Source organism: Apteryx mantelli, chromosome 4 (genome assembly GCF_036417845.1).
Source record: "Apteryx mantelli isolate bAptMan1 chromosome 4, bAptMan1.hap1, whole genome shotgun sequence".
NCBI lineage: Eukaryota > Metazoa > Chordata > Aves > Apterygiformes > Apterygidae > Apteryx > Apteryx mantelli.
The window spans coordinates 70,273,277-70,293,257 of NC_089981.1; the positions used below are offsets into that span (position 1 = coordinate 70,273,277).

At 36.6% G+C, this 19,981-nt stretch overlaps 1 protein-coding gene across 1 annotated transcript in view; it reads right to left on the bottom strand.

The window, feature by feature from the left end:
* The window catches only part of PTPN21 (protein tyrosine phosphatase non-receptor type 21), a 39,842-nt gene that overhangs the window by 9,357 nt on the left and 10,504 nt on the right, over window positions 1-19,981 (bottom strand). Inside the window, exons 3-13 of the mRNA XM_067295609.1 lie at window positions 14,704-14,873; window positions 11,859-11,956; window positions 9,109-9,176; window positions 8,514-8,584; window positions 7,076-7,163; window positions 6,579-6,667; window positions 4,217-4,304; window positions 3,405-3,484; window positions 2,059-2,160; window positions 1,327-1,387; window positions 801-885 (exon numbers count right to left, since the gene is read on the bottom strand). Coding sequence (XP_067151710.1) covers window positions 801-885; window positions 1,327-1,387; window positions 2,059-2,160; window positions 3,405-3,484; window positions 4,217-4,304; window positions 6,579-6,667; window positions 7,076-7,163; window positions 8,514-8,584; window positions 9,109-9,176; window positions 11,859-11,956; window positions 14,704-14,873 — 1,000 coding nt within the window. The remainder of the gene's footprint in view (window positions 1-800; window positions 886-1,326; window positions 1,388-2,058; window positions 2,161-3,404; window positions 3,485-4,216; window positions 4,305-6,578; window positions 6,668-7,075; window positions 7,164-8,513; window positions 8,585-9,108; window positions 9,177-11,858; window positions 11,957-14,703; window positions 14,874-19,981) is intronic.

Below are 19,981 nucleotides of genomic sequence, written 5' to 3' on the forward strand. Positions count from 1 at the left end.
TCCTACTTTGCATGGGCTACTTAGTACCCCAGTAACTGAGGCTACTTTGCATGAGATTAGATTAAGCTCTTTAGGGTAGCAACTTTGTTAACTAAAGACACAATGTGTAACAATCAATAAGAGAGAGAAAGCAGCCATGACTCCACTCTGTAATTGCATAGATTACATTCCTTGAGAATTCTAATTATTTTTTTCCTCCTTTTTTCAAACAAACATTTAACAATTCCATAACCTGTGGACCTCCTCAACCTTTGGATTCCCCACCACCTTGTTGTCAAATAATCTTGGAGACAAACTCCTCTCTTCCTACATTCTAGTTTTAAAAACTCTTATTTTTCTCCAAACTGTCTGTGGGCTCAGATAGTCCTTTGCAGCTGTCAAGATCAATACTTGACAAGGATCTCAGAATGCTATAAAGTACCAGTTTGGTACATAAACAAAAAAACAAAAAACTCCAGTCAGCTTAAACGCATGCAAGAGGGACCGCTATCTATAGTTGCTGTATATGCTATCAGTAACTATCACTTTTCTCCTATCCGATATATAACATCAGCCTTTGCCTAGAGTAGAAGCAAGCACTGCAAGAGTGAGGCACTGCAAACCTGCCCCATGTTTAGCCTATAAATTTATTCAACTTTTGCAAAAGTAAAGGCAAATAAATTCAATTTATAGTTTTTACCTTCTGAAGTGGTATAGTGTAGTCTTAGTTTTCATGACAATAAAATCAAAAGGTTTGGCTGTTTACAACCATGTTTACAATTATTTAAGATTTAGAACTTTCCAACTCAGCTAAAAATTACCTTGGGATGATGCATATGGTTCAGTATAATGACCATTGTAATGCAGCTGAGGTGGTGGAGGCATCATATAAGGTTGAGGCTTGGGCTAAGAAAGAAAGTATTTTATTATTAGTTAAAAAAAATCATGATTTATTTTAAAAATAAAAGTCTTGAAGAATGCTGTACGAAAACTTAGTCCTAAACCATTTCTCTAAATCTGCAATGCAAGTTTCTCCCATGAAGTCATAAAAGGAATAAAAAACAACCAAGACTGTACCTTCCCATCTGACATCTAGTAGAGTCTGTAAGAGACAGACCAATCTTAAACTAAAAATAGAAGTGTTTAAAATATTTTGCATTGTAACTATTTTAATTCCACTATTCAGACATTCCATAACAGCTTTTTCCAAAAGTTAAGAAGAGTTTCTCACATACTAGGCTCATCTTTTTCATTGCTCATTTTATTTCACTGAAAGAAACTAGTGTTTCATTCAAAGTCAATTAAGATAAATAAAAATGCAAATATAAGACTATTTGATCTCCTTACCAAAGACATCCTGGAAGAAGACCGCCTTCTAACAGGATTCACTGTAATGGGCTGGGTTTGTCTACGAAAGAAATCATATGGTGAGAAATAATTCTTACTACACCAAGACCTACTTCAGATCACGAAAACTGTTCACAATTTCAGTTAAAAACACTCTGCATTTCTTGGAGCCAGGTTCTGTGTTAAACAGTCCTCCCAAGAGTCTCAAAAGGAAAGAGCACTGTATGTAAACCACTATTGCAGCTAGTATGAGCAGAAACACAAAAACAGGATGAAAATACCTTAGCTATTTCTTTGTCTCCTTTCTATGAAGCACAAAAGGGAGATGGCCCTGAAGCTATTCTTGTAGCAGGGCAGAAAAAGCTGGGAACCAGTTGCAAATATGAACCCCATGCAAAATCCCATGCTGTAAGTCACCCGTTCTATAAGATCTCATTTAAAATCATTTACAAAGGGTCCTTCGTATTTGCAACATTACAGAAAGAGCAAAGCATAACTATGCTGCATAAGCATTTATATGTTCTAATGTTCTAGCTATTGGTAATAACTTGATTTTTTTTAGGTTACCTCCAAGATGGACTGTTCAGAAACCTTAAGCTCCTTTTTCCCCACCCCACCCTAAACTGCAACTGCACTCTGCACCTTGTAGTAAGAGAGTGGTCAAAAGACAGCAGAGTAATACAAACACAGGAACTGTCAGATTTCAGAAAGAAAGATGATTTTCCAGCTCACCCTTTGGGAAATGAAGGACGAGAAAGAATTGGAAAGCGTGGAAGGGAAAGAACGAGGGAAGATTTCTGAGAGCCCTCCTGAGCTGGAGAGTCCGGGGAGTCACTAAAGACAAGGATGTACACACAAAACTAAAACAGTCAGCTAATATACAAAGAAAGCTAATTAAGAAAGGTCCCAGTTACCAACAGAGAAAAAAATATGAACTTTATATAGGCATGCATAAGATATTTTTCAGCAGCAGGACCAGATGACAGAGAATCTTACAGTGGAGATAGATCAAAAAAGTTTTTTTGAGGACTTTTCCTATTAATAAAACTGTGCTGCAGTAAAAGGGTCAGAATAAGTAATCCTGGAGACTGGCATTCAATATATAGCTATAGAACTGATATTATTCAGAGAGCAATGAAAGAGTCCCACAAATACACCAGTACTACCAATATTTCTCACCCCTCTCAAGAGGCAACAAAGCTTAAGATAAGAGGGCTATTCCAAGTGAATCCTATTCTTCCAAGCTGAGCTCCCAATACACATACTAGTGGGTTCTGTGGTACAAAGCATTGCATTATCTTTTCATTGGCTTCGGGGAATTTTGTACCAAGCCCTCCATAGGTAGTTTGTTGCAGACCTACATACAAAGAAGTGGAATGGTACATTTGGGAATCGCATTTTTTTATGATGGGCTATTCACTGGGTCGGTTTCTCTGTTCTTTGACTGAAGTAACATAACTAAAGGAAAGCTGGTACCAGTGGAGAAGAGTAGCTCAAATTCTAGCCCTTGATTTACAAGTTGGAGACCAGCCCATTTAAATCTAATTTGATGAATTGTATTAAATTTACGTTGCTACTGCCACTGGTGCTACTTGAGCTATACAGATTCCATGGATACCCAAAGGACCACATACCTCTCAGCTGTCAATCCAGCACATTTCAAGAGTGCTTCACATACCCTTCCCGCCCTTTTAAAAGCCTTCAGAGTGATCTTTAAACAGTTCGCTCAAGCACAGGCCAAAATCCCAGTGATTTCAGTATCTCACAGACATTCCAGCATTACTGGCCCCCAAAGCAACTGAAGTCTACTACTGCACTGAGATTCAGCAGCAGGGGTCAAACACTATTACCTTAGTAAAGACTTAAGTTTAATAACATTCTCTGATATAAGGTTTAAATATATTTTTAAATATAAGTTTTAGTAATTGGTGATAAATACTTTCTCACAAAAAATAGGAAAAAAAACAAAGTTATTAGTTAGTATAAACTAAAAAGAAAAATAAAGATATTATAGAGGTTATAAAAGATTTTGGTTCCCAATGGAAGCTTCGAGAGTTCTGCTAGTGTATCCTACTTACAGGCTGCATTTATTTAGTCTGTAAAATTTGTGTCTAGCCACACACATCCTCCACACATATTTTGCTGTTTCCATATCTTCCTGCCAAAAAACAAAAAAAAATTGCTATTAGGTAAAATATGCACACCTATCACTTGCTCTCACAGAAGCCACCAAAATTTTTAAGATTAAATTGGCATTGACCAATTTTTTTTAATATAATTACATTATTGTCATCAGATTTGCCTTAAAACTTCTCTTTGCAGACCTGAACAGGTACTCTAGCCTAATGATTTTATTAGATTTATGAAAGTTGAAAGCAGAAGCCTTTTGTTGATGGCACTCTTATCAGGCATAAAACTACTACCTTTTACAGCGTATATATATATATATATATAATGCCATAAGATTGTCAAAAATTGACTTCTTGACAAAGGAAACAAGTAGATGCTACACGAGCATGATTTTCCGAAGTCCACAGTGGCCCATCCAGCAAAGATCTAAGCTGTAACATTATCTTTAAATGCCACTGATTTAAAAGGCTAAGAAATACACATGCAAGAAATTTCACTGGAACAGATCTGGGTATTTATGACCACCTGAACAAAACCACCAGTGTATTCACTGCAAAAGGTCAGATTTTTAATGCCTTCCCCTCCGAAGTGCCTTCCCTTAGAAAGCTAGCCAAAGACAGTATTCCTATATTTGACTCATTCGTACAGTTCAAAGCTGCTATACATATAGAAAGAAATTTAACTGACAGGATAAAGAAATATAACAGAAAGGAAATTTAATTGTTTATTCTTTTAGTGAAAAAAATAAACACCCACTCACAGTTTGGAACTGGATTGTCTCTTCTTTGTTTGCCAGCTCTAGTGCAAAAAAGGATTTGTTGTGGGACATGTTGGCAATATCATGCCACCTAGAGACAGAAGGGAGAGAACGTGACTGGCAAGTCCTGGATTTTCAAGCCATAGAAAATGCAATTGAAGAACAGACCCATCTCCAAGAATAGTGACTAAGGATAAAAAAAAAAAAAATCAGTCTATCTGAACAAGTTAAACACTGCAAGTGCAGACCATCACTTCCATATTTGTTAAATGACTGCTGAAAGGAAAATAAGTACGTGACTCTTTAGAAGACATGCAAAATGCAAGTGACACTATGTATAACAATGTGTCTTCCGCCTCAAATTCTTTTAATTCTCTTCACAGATTTTTTTTTTTAGTCAATTCAAGTGAATTTAATTATCAGTAAATGATAATGTCCTAACTGCCTGAAAGGAAATAATGCATTCTAAAGGAAAAAAATGTCTACATTAAAAACAAAGTAATTAAGGCATTATTATCTATATTTTCTAGAACTCTTGCAGGCTGACAGATGACAAAAAGTTAGATTTAAGAAATATAATGCCACATATTTATTCAACTTCCTGTTAAATTTAAATTTAATTTAATCTACTAATAATACATTAATATAAACAAAGTCTGTATTACTGATTTATTAACTGAATGTTCTGCAGTGCACAAACACAGAGGAAAAAGCATGGTCTACATACAGGACTCCTTCTAAAGGTATTTATATGGTTTCTATTCCCATTATATAGGTGTGGCTCACAGTATTTTCTGTAGCTATTCACCATCATAACTGTGAGACAGGGAATCATTAATGTCCCCATTTTGATGAAGAACAGAGACAAAAACAAATTAAGGTTCATAGGCAATTATGGATACAATTATGAATCTATTGGAACCAATCTGAAGCCTAATCCAGCCATTGTAAATTGCACCAGTGGGTCATCTACCTATGCTTTTTCTGATTCTCAAATACTATGACAGAGCTGGAACTGCCCACAGCGATACAGCAAATCAGCTGTACAGAAGAGAATTGGAACATGAATGCTTTCCGATGCTCTCCAACAATGTGCAACTTTCTTCTTGCATTTGAAACAGACATCATTCACATTTTCTGTTGGGCCTCAATACTAAATATTTCCAAACGCTTCCAATTTTAAAAATGAATTTTGGTTTTTAAACACCTAGAAGCATGATAACGGCTTATAATGAGGTACACAAGAAAGCCACTCACACTGCAAAATTGTAGGAGTGTGTTTCTCTCTAGCGGATAAACAGACACGCACATGAGTTGTCCTGGCGCTTTGACTTGTGTGAAATTTACAAAGCTTCGTTCATCTTCCCCACGCGCTGGGAAAGCCAGACAGCAGCCCTGCCTCTGTTTCATTCTGCAAGAAGGCAGGGTAGGGCACCTCTGCCACTCCTCCCAGTGCAAAACAACTTGGCAATGGCTCTCCTGCCAGCAGGAGAGAGACCGTATTTGTGACGGACAGTGAAAAGCTCATGAATTTGTAATTTCTATTAATCAAAGCCACTAAGAGACAAGCACAGTTACCTCTGGCTCTACTCTACAGAAATTCACATGTTCCACTAACTGCTGGACTATAGGTTTCCACGATTCTGTTCATAATCAGCCAAAAATTCAATTCTATGAGATTAAAATTCACTGAAAGCAAAGCCTTTCTAGCTATAGTGATAACTACAGTCTACTAAGAGCCATTAAAAATGTTTCCATACATATTTTTTGAAATTTATTCCAAATTCTGTCCATGGATGCCTACGCAGTCCTTCTTGAAGTCAGCTGGAACCAGACCATTGCATGTGAGGGCTGAATTTTATCTGTTAGTTAAGTTCTAGATACACTTATGTTTACAATTTAACTAGCAGAACATCAAGTGACAGACTAACTAAAACAACGTATGAATTTAAAATAACAACACAATTCATCATATTGCTCTCCTCCATCTCATTTATACATAACATGTGAAAGTAATTCTTGGGTACTTTCACAGGTGAATTTTTCTAGGTACTGGCGTGCACATTTCAGGACTTAACACGCTCTATATGCAAAGATGTGCTTCTTTTTGATTTAATAAATGTTTTGCAATGACATATATATTACATGCTCATCATTTAGAATTATTTTGGTTTACAGGGATCCATCCTGCAGCCAATACTTTGATAATTTCCCACCAAGTTCAGTGTTCACACACAAGGCCTACAAGACTATGTCATTATCAAATGAATAAACATACATCATAGAGCAATCCATGCTAGTGAGGAATGTACATAAAACATTAAGTAAAATACACAAAGATATTTTAATAAAGAATAATACTCACCTAAATACAACAGGAGGCCGACCATTTTTGTGTTTCACAAAGATACCATCAAGACACGCTCCAATGAATATATCACTTCCTTGGCTGTCCTGCAAGGAGTTGTAAGAAATTAGCAAATAAAAGAAAATTTCTTTGAGAGGAAAGTTGCATTAGAAGCAACTACTTACATTAAAAAAAAAGTTCTGGGAAACAAAATAACAGTGGCAATTCAAAGGTAATACTAAAGTTGTAATCCAGCTAAACATATAATGCTTGCTCCTTATTGCTAATGCACATACATCCAACTCAACATAGCAACCTTTATATTGAAAAATCCCAGTAAAGTGGAATAGTTACAGTAGAGATGGAACTCTCTATCAGGTCCACATATTTGATTTTCAATTTTGGGGGAGGTAAGAAGGTGACTTTTTTTTTTTTTTTTTAAAGAAGACAGGCAGCAACTCCTTTTAAATAGGGAAAAAACAACAAACAAAGACAAAGCTCAAAGCTATGTTTACCTTTGCAGGATAGCTCTCTTCACCATAGCCCTCCATTCTCTCTACTTCTTGCATATATAACATTTCTGCATCAGGAGGAGTAAGGCCTCTGCAAATGAAAACAACAATCAGCTAATAAAACACTGTCAATAAGAAAAATCCCTCTTTGTTTTACTCTGAATGACACTGTCAAAGCTTGACAAACATCCTCAAAACATCCAGGCAACCATTAAATCCTACTGATTTCCATCGTACCAATGGCTAATATACTTCTCTTGGTCTTCACACTTTGATCTAATAATTTCTCTCTCTCATACACCTCTATAAACAGAGAGCAACACAGGGCAGTAAAAATTATCTTCTCTGCTAATGGCAGACAATTGTGACATCCTTCTTCAAATCCATCACTGTCACCCAATTTTCTCGCTTTCAAAATGAGTATTCTGGCACACATGTTCAAGACCTAAATTTATCCTGCTCCAGTATGCATGTTTAGGACCTATACCAAGTTTGACACTGTACATTTCAGGAAAAAAAGTCTCATTTCCAAAACACTAGCACACTTGTAACTGTAATGGTTTCAGCAGGACAAGGTCTGTACTGAAAGATAATATTTCTTTTAGACCAACTGGTAAAGTCCTTTTTCTCAGAGAGCTGCAGTAGTGTCAGAGAACCTAAAAGCTTGTGTTTCCCTGACTACCTCAGCTGATCTCATAAAAGATACGTCTATCTGCAAAATCCTGTCTTGCTCATTCCTAAATCTAAGAATATTCATGAATCACATTAATCTGTTTCTTCACTTTTTCCTAATCCTATCCAGATTAGTTCTTTTTTGCTGAAACTTAAGCATGCAATCATGCTATGCCAGCATTTCAAAGACAAATGGGCTTGAATTTTTTTAAGCTTTGTTTTAAAACAGTGCAGAAAGACATCAACATTACAAACAGTCACAAACATTTTTCACTGATGAACTGACAACAGAAAACTTAACTTTAACTTTCCTCTAACGTTCTGTCTTGGACTACTGTATTTTAGCTGCCTTTTACCTAGATCATAAGCATCCTGGAATGGTGACTGTCTAGAGAGCACAGCACCTGCCAATGTTGTTTTACAAGAAACATCGACCCCCTTACTGGGGTCACAACTTCAAGCTGTAAACAAGTTTTAGAAACATTATACAGGTGAAGTTGCAATATCTACTTGTGTCCCATATTCCTAATTTTCAAGCAGGACTCCTTTCTTTATTCTATAAGGTCATTAGTTCTGGTTCTCCCTTCACTTTCATTCAGCAAAAACACTACTTCATTTTAATGAAGCTGTATCAGTGCAAAACTCATTTAAATAGCAGCCAAGATTAGTCCAACTGCCTTCTGAGATTCCTGACTTGCTGAGCTATTGAAGCAACCATGTCAGAAATAAGCAATAAAGCAATAAGCAATAAAGCATTTTAGAAATGTACCTGTACTTTTGATGTAGCAAGGCGACTTTCTGTGTTGCTTCTTCCAGTATCTTTTCTTCTTGTAGCCAGCCCTTAAGGTAAGATAGCATTTATAGAATGAATTACAAAAAAATTCTACAAAATAATACAGTTACAGTATCTCTACATAGAGGAAGCAGCCCTCCACTCTAGGCTTGGAGCTCAGATGCTGTAAATGGAGTAATACTAAATTTATAAAAGAAAAGAAAAAATGCATCTACCATCTTCATAAAAACAAAAGCAAAAAGCACAAACACCACTGCTTTGGAGTGGTTCTACTCACTATCCCATCTGCATCCCAACCTTCTTTTCTTTATAATATACAAGAAAATTCAAAAATCTTGCAAAATCTTTGCTTCTATACAATATAAGACATCATATCTCACTCCAGTCTTGGAGAAAACCTTTGTTAAATTTGATAATTTTGGGAGCAGTAAGCTAGAATGGACCATGGGGTTTTTAATAATCACTTGCATTTGTCAGTCTGGTATTTGACTTAAGGACATGGAAGAGGTCTTCAAACCGCAACTTACTTTTGTTCAATAGTATCAAAAAAGAAGTTGAAGAAAATACTTACCACCGGAAACAAGGCAAATCTTTGTAGAAACTCCTGAGATTCATACTGATCATAGTCTCCAAAATCAGCTAAAAAATAAAAAAAAGCCTTGAATTCAGACATTTGTAACAAAATGATTCAATACCTGATTAATAACAGCAGGATCTCTGAGTAGCAAATCTCCATCCTATGGAACTATGATCTGAAAGTAAAACAAGTGAACAAACCAACCAGTAATGTTTTCAAAGAGAAAGAGCAGAAGCACATCCTACCATTTTACCATGTTCAGAAAAAATGGTGACGCTCCGTGTGGATATGAAAGGGGAAGAAATGACAAAACAAAGTGCAGCTTCAAGTTCCTTGTTTTTTTAATCACTGAATCACAAAATGGTTGAGGTTGGAAGGGACCTCTGGAGATCATGTAGTCCAACTCCCCTGCTCAAAGCTGGGTCAAGTACAGCAGGTTGCTGTGGGCTGTGTCCAGTCAGGTTTTGAATACAGAAGGTAGAGACTTTACAACTTATTTGGGCAAGCTGTTCCACTGTCTGACCACCTCACAGTAAAAAACTTCTGTATTATGTTTAGATGGAATTGCCTGTTTTTCAGTTTACGCCCATTGCCTCTTATTCTGTCCCTGAGCACCACTGAGAAGAGTCTGGCTCCATCTTCCTTACTCCCTCTCATCAAATATTTAACTATATACAACCATATTTGCAGTAAAGAACTGCTCTAGCTTGCAGCTTGGTTCAAACACTTGATAGGAAGAGCCGGAGCATCCTGGACACTGGCTACTTTCCGTCAAAAGCCTTCCAAGGCTCCCTGCACCAAGACATGATGAAAGTCAAAACTAGAAGTCTCAGAGATATGCTCAGAATGGACTCAGTAAAAGTTTTGATTCTCTGTCATGCCAAAAGGCATCCCAAAGAATTTGCCTCTTTGTCTGTTTCCAGGAAAAAAATAGCCAAATTTTCAAAGAGGAGAAATAAAACAGTCTAAATCAGAAAAATTATATACCAGTCTCACAAGACAAATTGTCTTAAGGGACTACAGTTCCTACAGGATAGCTGTTTCAAAACATATAAACATAATCCCTGAGTACATAGGTACTATTTATGTTATCACTGATAACCTATAATAATGTAACAGTAGACACATTTAGGAACCAAATTTTATTAAGCATTAACAAGTATTACATGATTAAAGGGGAGGACTTGTGTCATGCTAGACTAACATAGCTCTTGAGATAAAAGTGTTCAGAATTAGTTCAGAACTTCAGGTACAAATCAGTCTCATGGGGAAGAGACAAGTAATCAATTCACTCAAAAGAGCACACAACTGCCCCTGCTTGTTCATTTATTAAAATTAAATAATCTACCTGTTACAAGATACTTCCATCAAAGTGCTTTAATTTAAAAGCTGTGCTTTTTCTGAATTAGTTTTTCACTGTGTTACCAACACATACAGTTGTTCTCTTATACAAGACTGAAAGAGGAATGCAAAAGTTAAAGGATAAATATTTTCCATCTGGAAAGAGGATTATATTGAAAGATTCCTATAAACAGCTCACTGAGCAGAGACACATTTATACTGTCCAAAGGTAAGAAAATAATGAAGTAAGACTTTGTCACTTGAAAACTATTAAATCCTGGCTTGGATTAAACAAAAATACCGTTACATAAACAATGGACTAATATTATTCATCCTATTGCATTAGTAGGTATATTCTCAGAAAAACATAATCATCATATTTAACACAATACTACCAGCATACATATATTTAATTGAAAATAAAAAGGCAAAAAAGCTAAGTTGTATGGACTGCAAATGATTTTAGGTCCTTTTCGATTTTGGCAGCTTTACAATTGCTGTTAGTTATATTGGAGTGGCATCCACAGCGAAGCAATATATAAACACACAAAATAAAGCTGTTGCCATTCAGACACGCAAAACAAAGTTGTTGTCATTAAGAACTAATATTTTGCGAGATTTAAGATCAAACAAACATAATAGCAGGAAGCACTGGACATGATCATAGCACACAGACTGAGGACTGGTGATTCTCTATATACCCCACCCCATTTGACCCTCATTGGGAAAAATAAAGCAGCTATTTTCATGGGAATTATAGAAGTGCGTCTTCAGTAGGGATTTGAACACAGGAATTGTTAACAGCCCTGTCAACTAACTTATCTTTGCTGTCAGGGCATTTGGGAAAGAAAGTGGAGATACAAGTACTATTGTACAGTCACATTTGCTTATTTATTAAAATATGCCGTCTTCTCTTCTTACTGTGTCAGAAGTCTTCAATAACAGAGACAACAAATGAAAGGTCTGCTGATCTAAGAAGAGGACTTAAACCCCTCATCTCCAAAGGAATTCAGATGGCTAATTCAAACCCAACTCCCGGAAAGCAGCATTCAGTAGCCAGGTATGTCTCCAAGGACTGCACTTGTGTACCAGCAAGTTCTGGGCCACTTATCCCACTGCGCCCCAAGCCCATACACTGGGCAACGTGGTTCTAAGGAGCAAGCCTTCCATTACCTACTGAACTCTCAGCACTGTAACGTCACTATATTTGTAAGGCTATTAATTCAAAACAAAAATGTGTTTTATAGAAACAGAATGCATACTTGAATGCAACTATGTCTTGCCTTTTTTATTACAGCAAGGACAGGGGTGCTTATTTTAGAACAAACAGAAAACAGGGACCTAAATATATCACCAAATTTCCAAATGCAACATTAGCTACTTGACATAATTGCCTTACTTACCTTGAACAGCTAAACCAGCCAGATGTATTGCTTGCTCCAGTGTGCAAGGAACGTTGCCCTCCAAGATATCTTTCTTTAATTGCAAATAATACTGATACCTACACAGGGGAAAAAAAAAAAAAAAAGCTAATGCTGGCATCTTAATTTCAAGACAGGCCAGAAAAATATGCTTGCATGTCCTATTCTTCTCAACTTACCTCGCTCTGGGCAGAAGGTAGTCTTCCTCATAATTCAGGACCATGATTTCATTGTCTTTCTTAACTCTTCCCTTACCTTATGCATAGCTATCACAGAATCAAATCCTACTACCTCTTCAAACAAGAATCTCCACAATTTCTATTGACTCAATATACTATATATATATATATACACATAAAATCTATCGTCAATTCCTTATTTTCATCTCTCCTCTCCTTAATATCCTCATCATCTCTTCTTTACAAAGCAGTATGCTGCTGCTGTATTGCAGCATTACTTCCAATAAATCTAATATTGCACACCCCACACTAGTGACTTTCATTTCTACATTACAACTTTTGAGTATTCTGTTCTTACTTTCAAGGCATCACATTTCTTTTCTTGTTTCATCTGACCTTACCCTAGGTCATCTTTTGTACATGGCAAGCACTACTAAAAGTGCCATTTGTCTAAAATCTCAACCACTATTTTCTTGAATTCTTCTGTCCCTTCAGCCATCCATGGAACACCCTATCTCAGCCAATATAGCATATCCCAAAACACCCCAAGACTCACAAGTGTAATAACACCTAAACAGATATTGCCAACAAAGACACTTTTCTTGTATAAATTCAGTTTTAAAAGTGTGTGTGTGTTTTTTTTGTCTTTTGTTTTTTTGGTTTTAACTTCCTCATGCTGTAGGTTAATTCTTGTGATGGAAGGTTTCAATATTGAAAACACTGAAGCACGTGCTTCAATTCACTTCAGTAGCTAGAAAAGTTAAGTAAACTCCACACAAGTTTTGATCGTTGGAGGCTGAATGACAGCTTTCTTCCTTCACTAGTGTATTAAATACAGTGACTTATAGACGTACTGTTTAGAATCTTCCTGGATCTACTACAAAAAAGCAGTATGTCACATGGCAACAGATAACATCCTCATACAAAATACACAAACATAGTTGGCACTAGACCTTGGCCTTAAAAAAAGGGAAAGGAAAAAAAGCCACAGCATACCCTAGAAAAAAAAACTTTCCTAGTCAAGCAGTCGATCCTAAATCCACTCCATAGAATAGCTATTAAAAGTAGACAAACAGACAAAGAATCATGGCACTACCTCATGATAATGTGAAGAACATCTCTTTTGCCTACAACTCTTACATTTCCTGATTTACATTAAATGTAACATTTGTTTAAAACATACTTGATCTCATTTATATTGAAAAGGGATGAAAAAAACCATAGATTTTTCTGAAACTAATCTATCTCTCTCTATTGTAAATCAAAGCAAGTACCATCCTCTAGGACCTGAATGCAAGGCTGGCACATAAATTCCTGTTTTCTACATGGCAGTATACTGCAAAATTGCTGTTAAAGCTCCAGCATAAAACCATATTCTTTTAATGAATGACAGCAACAAACATTAAAGGTTTTTCAATAGATTTAGCTATTCCTCAATGCAGCATGACATGTATCTTACTCTAATGCTTCCTAGTACACCAACTAGAAGAGAACCTGAATGAAAGCTTTATTAAAATACAACAAGAAAGATCACTAGAAAGACTTTTTGAGCCAGTAAAATTGCTGAGAGGAAAGTCCAACACTTTAGAGTTTTCATAAAGAAAATGATCTTACAAAAATTACACACAAAACAAAAACTAAAGCCACCAGGCATTGAGCAATACATTACAGCACCAGTGTCTACCAAGAGGCATATCTCCATCAAAATCTTTCATATCACAGTTAATGGGAATGGTCTTTCTCAAGGTATTTTAGCACTGGAATATATAAAGACAACGTCACATAATCACAGAATAATATAGGCAGGGAAAGAGCTCTGGGGAGCCCTCTGGTCCAGCTCCCCTCTCAAAGCAAGGCCAATTAGAAGTTACCAGCTTAAATGGGTCAATTAGACATATTTCTGAAGATATTTCTGAAACAGCAAACATTCAACATCTAATTACATTTTCTGTACTTGCTTATTAAAAATAATAATGAAATCAATACAACTATAAAAGTTAAGACATTAGAAGAAGCCAATGTAGAGTTATATAAGAATAACCAGCTGGTATGCATGCTCAATTTAACTTTTCCTCCACAGTTAACATCACTTGTGTGATGTTCACCAGATTCACAAAGCAACAGTGAAAGTGAATGAATGATATCAAAGCTAACACCCATCTTTAATATCCAGAGAAATACAAAAAATCTCAAACTGAGGCTTAGCCAGTAGTTTGCCTGAATGCTCAATAAGTATCAGAAAGTACTGAAAACAAAATAAAGGAAAGCATATTACAATTAAATTTGCAAGTGATCTGTGCTAGATGGACAGATTTGCAGAAAGCAAATTATGGCTCTTCTGAGGGGGAAAAAAAAAAGACACAAAGGGACTAAAACAATTACAAGTCCGATCATGTGAGTATGTCTAAAACATTACTGAGAACAGGTTTGAATAGATTCCTAAGACAAAAAAATTAATTCGTTGCTTAGTTTATTGTGTATTTTAAATAGTCAAAAGGGAGACAAACACACAGTTTGAACATAATTCCTGCCTAAAGGAATAATTTCCATTTCTATACAGGTAGAGGAGGAGAAGCAGACAATTTTGAAGTAAACTATACATCTTAAAATGGCAAAAGCAAAATCATATATACATCTATGAAGCTTACCTGGTAATCTCCTGCTGAAGCTGAGAAACAGTAGGCACATAGAACACTACCCCAAAATACACAGTTGGCTCCAAGGCATATTTGTCCAGCTGCTTTTTCAGAGGCTTGTCCAAATCTACCCATCTGCGCTGATTCTGCTTATTATAATACCACAGACTGAAATATGTAATCTGAAAAAGAAAGAGGCATTTCAATGATTAAAAAAAGTTAATATTACAAAATTAGAGAAAATACATTGTATAGAAGCCTTGTTATCTAGAAATAAAAGCTTTAAAACACTGTCTAAGGCAATAGGTTTTTAGATTGAAAACTCAGAGAACTGGAAACCAATATTAAATCTTATTTAGTAACAAAACCAGATATTACTTCCAGGTAAGCAATCCATGCATGTAAGGCCCTGTCCCTAAAATACTAGCACATCTACTGTTTATTTGCAAACAGTCCCAGATCCTGATGGGACAACTCACAGATATTAGCAGTAAGCATTTATGTTTCATGACAGGAAAACATGAAATGAGGAGGCAAATAGAATAAAGACACTGGATTGCAGGAGAGCGGACTATGGCTTGGCTGAGGAACCAGTGGGCAGGATTTCATGGTCCTTCACGCTGAAGGACAAAGGAAAGCGGGAGAGCTGGTCAATCAATGACAAACTCATTAAAGCACAAGAACGGTTCATTTCATTGAGCAAGAAAACGAGCAGGCACAGCAGCAAGCTAGCGTGCCTGAACAGGCAAGTCTAGAATGAGCAAAAAACACAAAAAGGAGATGGACACAGGGACAGGCGACAAAGCATTGCCCAGGCATGTGAGGCTAGATACAGGCCAAACTTCAGCTGGAGCTGAACCTAGCAAGGGATGCGAAGGGTAGCAAGAAGACTTCTATGGGTACATCAGCGACAAAAGAAAAATCAAGCTGCTAGGTTTGTTCGGCCTGAAGAAAAACGACTGAGGGTGGGAGTCTAATAGCAGTTTTCACTGCCTAACACGGGGTTATAGAGAAGACAGAGCCAGACTCTTGGGAGAGGTGTTGAGCAAAAGGACAAGATACTCTGACTAGATAGAAAGGGGAAAAAAAAATCATAACAGCATTAAGCACAGATAAGCCCCAAGAGGCTGAGGGATCCATGAAGACTTTCAAAATTTGACTTGGACAATATCCTGAGCAACACAATCTAACTTTGATTAGACAACTTAACCCACTTTAAGAAGGAGGTTGGATTGGACGACTTTGGAAGTCCAGAATTTTTTCTATGACTATGATATGGTTCTAAAATCACACTGTAGAGCACTCTTCAATTTTAAATTTCTCCACTATGTTTAAACTGATTAAAGTTGGCTCCTGCAGCACTTACTTCATTCAATTCTGGTCTGTCAAACAGAGGTGGACTGGAAAATGTTAATGTCATTATTACAGCGAAATGAGAAACCATAATTAGAATATTTTAAATTGAGAGAGAGAGATAAGGGGATGCTATGAAGCTGCTATGTGTGCAGCCATTTATATGGAAATTGTCTAAGCACTTGCTATGCACAGGGCTATTATAGGTAGCAGAAATACCAACACCTTTAGTCCAACACTTTTCTTCATATAATTATATTTTCAGATATTTTTAATTCATAGAAAATAAAGATATTAAGGATGAAGGTTTATAAAACAAAGGAATCTTCATCATGATTTTTTTACTTCAATAATTTCTGTGAATTGGATTTGGAAAAACTGTCTGTCTAACAAATAAAACATTTCCTATTGTCATACCCAGAAGCTCTGGCTTTGGAGCACAGACTTAAAATTCATTGGGGAGCAAGTGCTGGTGGTAGGGAAAGGGTATTTTAGTACTTTCTAATCCTGGAAAATAGCCTATTACAGATGTCTGAAAATTCACATATACCTATCTTCTTAGTTTATAGTCTAAATGTGCTGAAGAGTCCATCCTCAGGTGATTCACTCCATCCCCTTATAGCTGGGACAGGCTGAGTAGACTACGCATGTACCACAACCACAGCACGGAAGTATGTTGCATCCCAGACTTCAAGGGCAACAGTGAAGTCAATTCTCTGTACCAGCAGGGACACAATTTGGGACACAAAAGCCAAGGTGTAGCATTTAATTCAGAATAGTACCTATTCCATAAATGCATCTTCTCCAGCAGAAACTGGGAAATTAGAGCCAATTCGAAGGCTCAATATTCCTTTGACATTTAGCAAATACTTCTGAAATCTACTGGCAAAATATACTTCTTTGTCCTTCTCTAGTTAAGCATCAATACAGTTTTAAATTATTTTTGTTTTCCCAATGCTTAAAAAGATTCTTAAAAAAAATTTATTTACAGTCCAAGTGCAAATCAATATGCAGAAAATAAAAAATGTTAGAATGAAGGCTGCCCATACAACCTTAATTGAGATCCCTTCTGCAAACTCTAAGACAACACTGGTCATATTTGGTACAAAGATGAGCTGCAACCCAAAAATTAAATTAGAACCGAGTATAGAAAAAAAGCAGTTTTTCAGTATAGTGAAAGATGTCTGCAGCGCAAGGCAAAATGATGCTATATGAGAAATAGTCTCATGGTTAGAAGAGTTTAAAAATCACCACAGAGGGACAAATTCTATCCCAATGTCAGAAACAGTTCTCTTGTAAAGCAAATCCTACAAATCAAAGTTTCCACAAGTGGACACTGTGTTCTTCATTTTTGAGTCCTGAAAATGAAGAGTCAGGTTTAAGAAGTGATAAATACTTCCAGCTACAAGAGGTCAAAAAGAATATGAACACAAATACTATAAAAATGCTGTTTTCTGAAAAATGGGTGCTAAATTTCTTGTTTCAAGCACATAAGACTGGCTGATACCTTAGTAATGTGGGCTTTTATTTCTGCACTTCAATCCCCAACCATTACATATAGAATGCAGTATCCTCCATCACCCCCAAAGATATTGAGAAGACAGTATCTTAAGATTCCTTAAGATGTTAAGGATTACAACATTAGTACAGCAGAAATTCCATTAAGAATTAAATATCACATTCACTGCAACATCATACACTGCAAAAAGGTAAAACATATCAAACAATTACCCATCACAATCCATCCTTCACACTAAATGAGGAAAGGAATGCATGCAGAAAAGGTATGTTTATCTTCCGTTACAAGACTGTATTAACCACAATGCATACATTCACAGGAGCCAAAATAAGACTGTAATTCTGACATTTTAGTAACTTCTGTGTGCTAAGATTGCACATTCATGTGTTCTGCTGTCAGGTTTGCTTTTTTGAAAATGTAATTTATACATAATGCAAGAGGGTAAGTAAACCAGCAAATAACAATAATGCTCAGTTAAAGCTGAACTACGTGCCATAAGCTGCTTGATCCCACTTGCTATGAAGAACTCAGAAACAGAAAGCCTACTGTGCTTGGCCAGCCCACCTGCCCAGCAGGCCAACTGCACCCGCCCCAGGCTGTATGAATGCCCTGCAACAGAGACCAAGGTGGGCCCTTGAAGGCTGATGGGAACAGCTACAGAACCATACAAGCGTACTATCGAAACTGAAAGACTGCTATGAAGATCTCATGCAAATACTTTTGGAAACCAGCTACACATGGATGGGAAAATCTCCAAGGAACCATTCGAATAACTTTCATCTGCAAGTTCAGGGAAATCTACTTAAGCCTCAAAACCCCAGAGATTTGTAACATAAAAGAAAAGAGAGAAGGAATATAGACTAAACCACCAGCGTTGCAAACTCTGAATCAAGATACCCCTGACTCTATACCCTTAAGTCTAAACTGAACATGTAACCTGGTTTTAAGAGACAATGATCACACACGCTCGTCAGCTTTGTTAAAACACAGATCACTTTTTCTTATCTAAGCACAGAACTGAGTTGTTACTGGCACCAAAGATTAATAAAAATATTTCCACATTTTTAAATATTATCTGTAATCCAGAACACCTTTAAACAAGATTCTTCTGACTTGGTATTTTCCCTTACAAATTCTTCCAATTTGAATTATCAAAAATAAATAAAATAAAAGCCAAACAAAATAGTATGGACCGAAGCCTGTCTTCTGACTTGTATGCAAACCTTTCCCTTGACTTCAAGGGCAGAATTTGATCCTGTGAGTTTTAGAGGAGCTTATGCACCCTGGAATAGTCGCACTGATTAAAATAGAATCCATTTTTATTCATTGCTAAAACATTTTATTATTAGCAGTACAGGACTCCACCCAATTCTAAAAAAAATGTCATGACAAAACTCTTAAAATATGTTAAGCTGTTAAGATTAACACTATTTTGAAGTTTATTTTAGCAACTTATTCATCACCTAACCCCTTTGAAGAAATTCAAGTATAAATAAAAGGAACTTATAATTTCAGCACAATTACTTTCTGTCTAGCTTCTCTCTGCCATTACAGAAAGAAATAATAAGGATTTTGTATAAGACTTCAAGAACTGTCAAGAATGCAAAAATAACAAAAGTCCAACACAGTATTACAGCTCACAAGACCCACGGGTTTTGGGAGGGGAGAGATGTTATCCACCACTCTCATCTATTAGGTCAATCAGACTTCATAAGCTAAACAGAGCAGTTCAGCATGAGCACTGCAAAACTACCTTAGTGCAGGAAACTATTTATTGTATATTTTTGAATGACGTACAGTGAGAGTCAGAAAACGGTTGTTGTTCAGTCTTAAGAAATCCTCAGTCTCAAGAAGAAGAGACTAAGGTGAAATCTTATTGTGGTCTTCAATGCCGTAAAGGCAGGGTATAGAGAAGTCTCTACCCAAGAAGAGTCTGGAAGTGCACACTGAAAGGATGAGAAGCAGCGGGCACAGCTTGCAGCATGGGAAATTCCAATTAGGTCAGGCAAAACAATTCCCAATGAGGCTAGCCTGACAATGGAGCAGGTAGCCCAAAGAAGCTGTACAATCTCCATCCCTGGAGATACTCAGAACTCGACTGGGCAACCCCTGAGCCACCTGATTCAAGGTGGCCCTCCTCTGAGCCTCTTCCGGGCTGCGATCGGATGACCCCCAGAGGTCCGTTCTACCCAAGTTATTATATGATTCTATGTCATAAAAGAATGGGAGGTGACAAAGAGAAACATCTTACTGAAAATGTCTTGGATGCAAGTGAAAGAACACTTTTTTTCTAGTTATGTGTTATCTCTTAAGAACCCATACAAACAGAGCTTTAAATCTTAAAATTTTCATGAGTTTCCACATCCGTGGATCATACTCTGCTATTCTTCATTTGTTTTATAACTTGAAATGGAAATC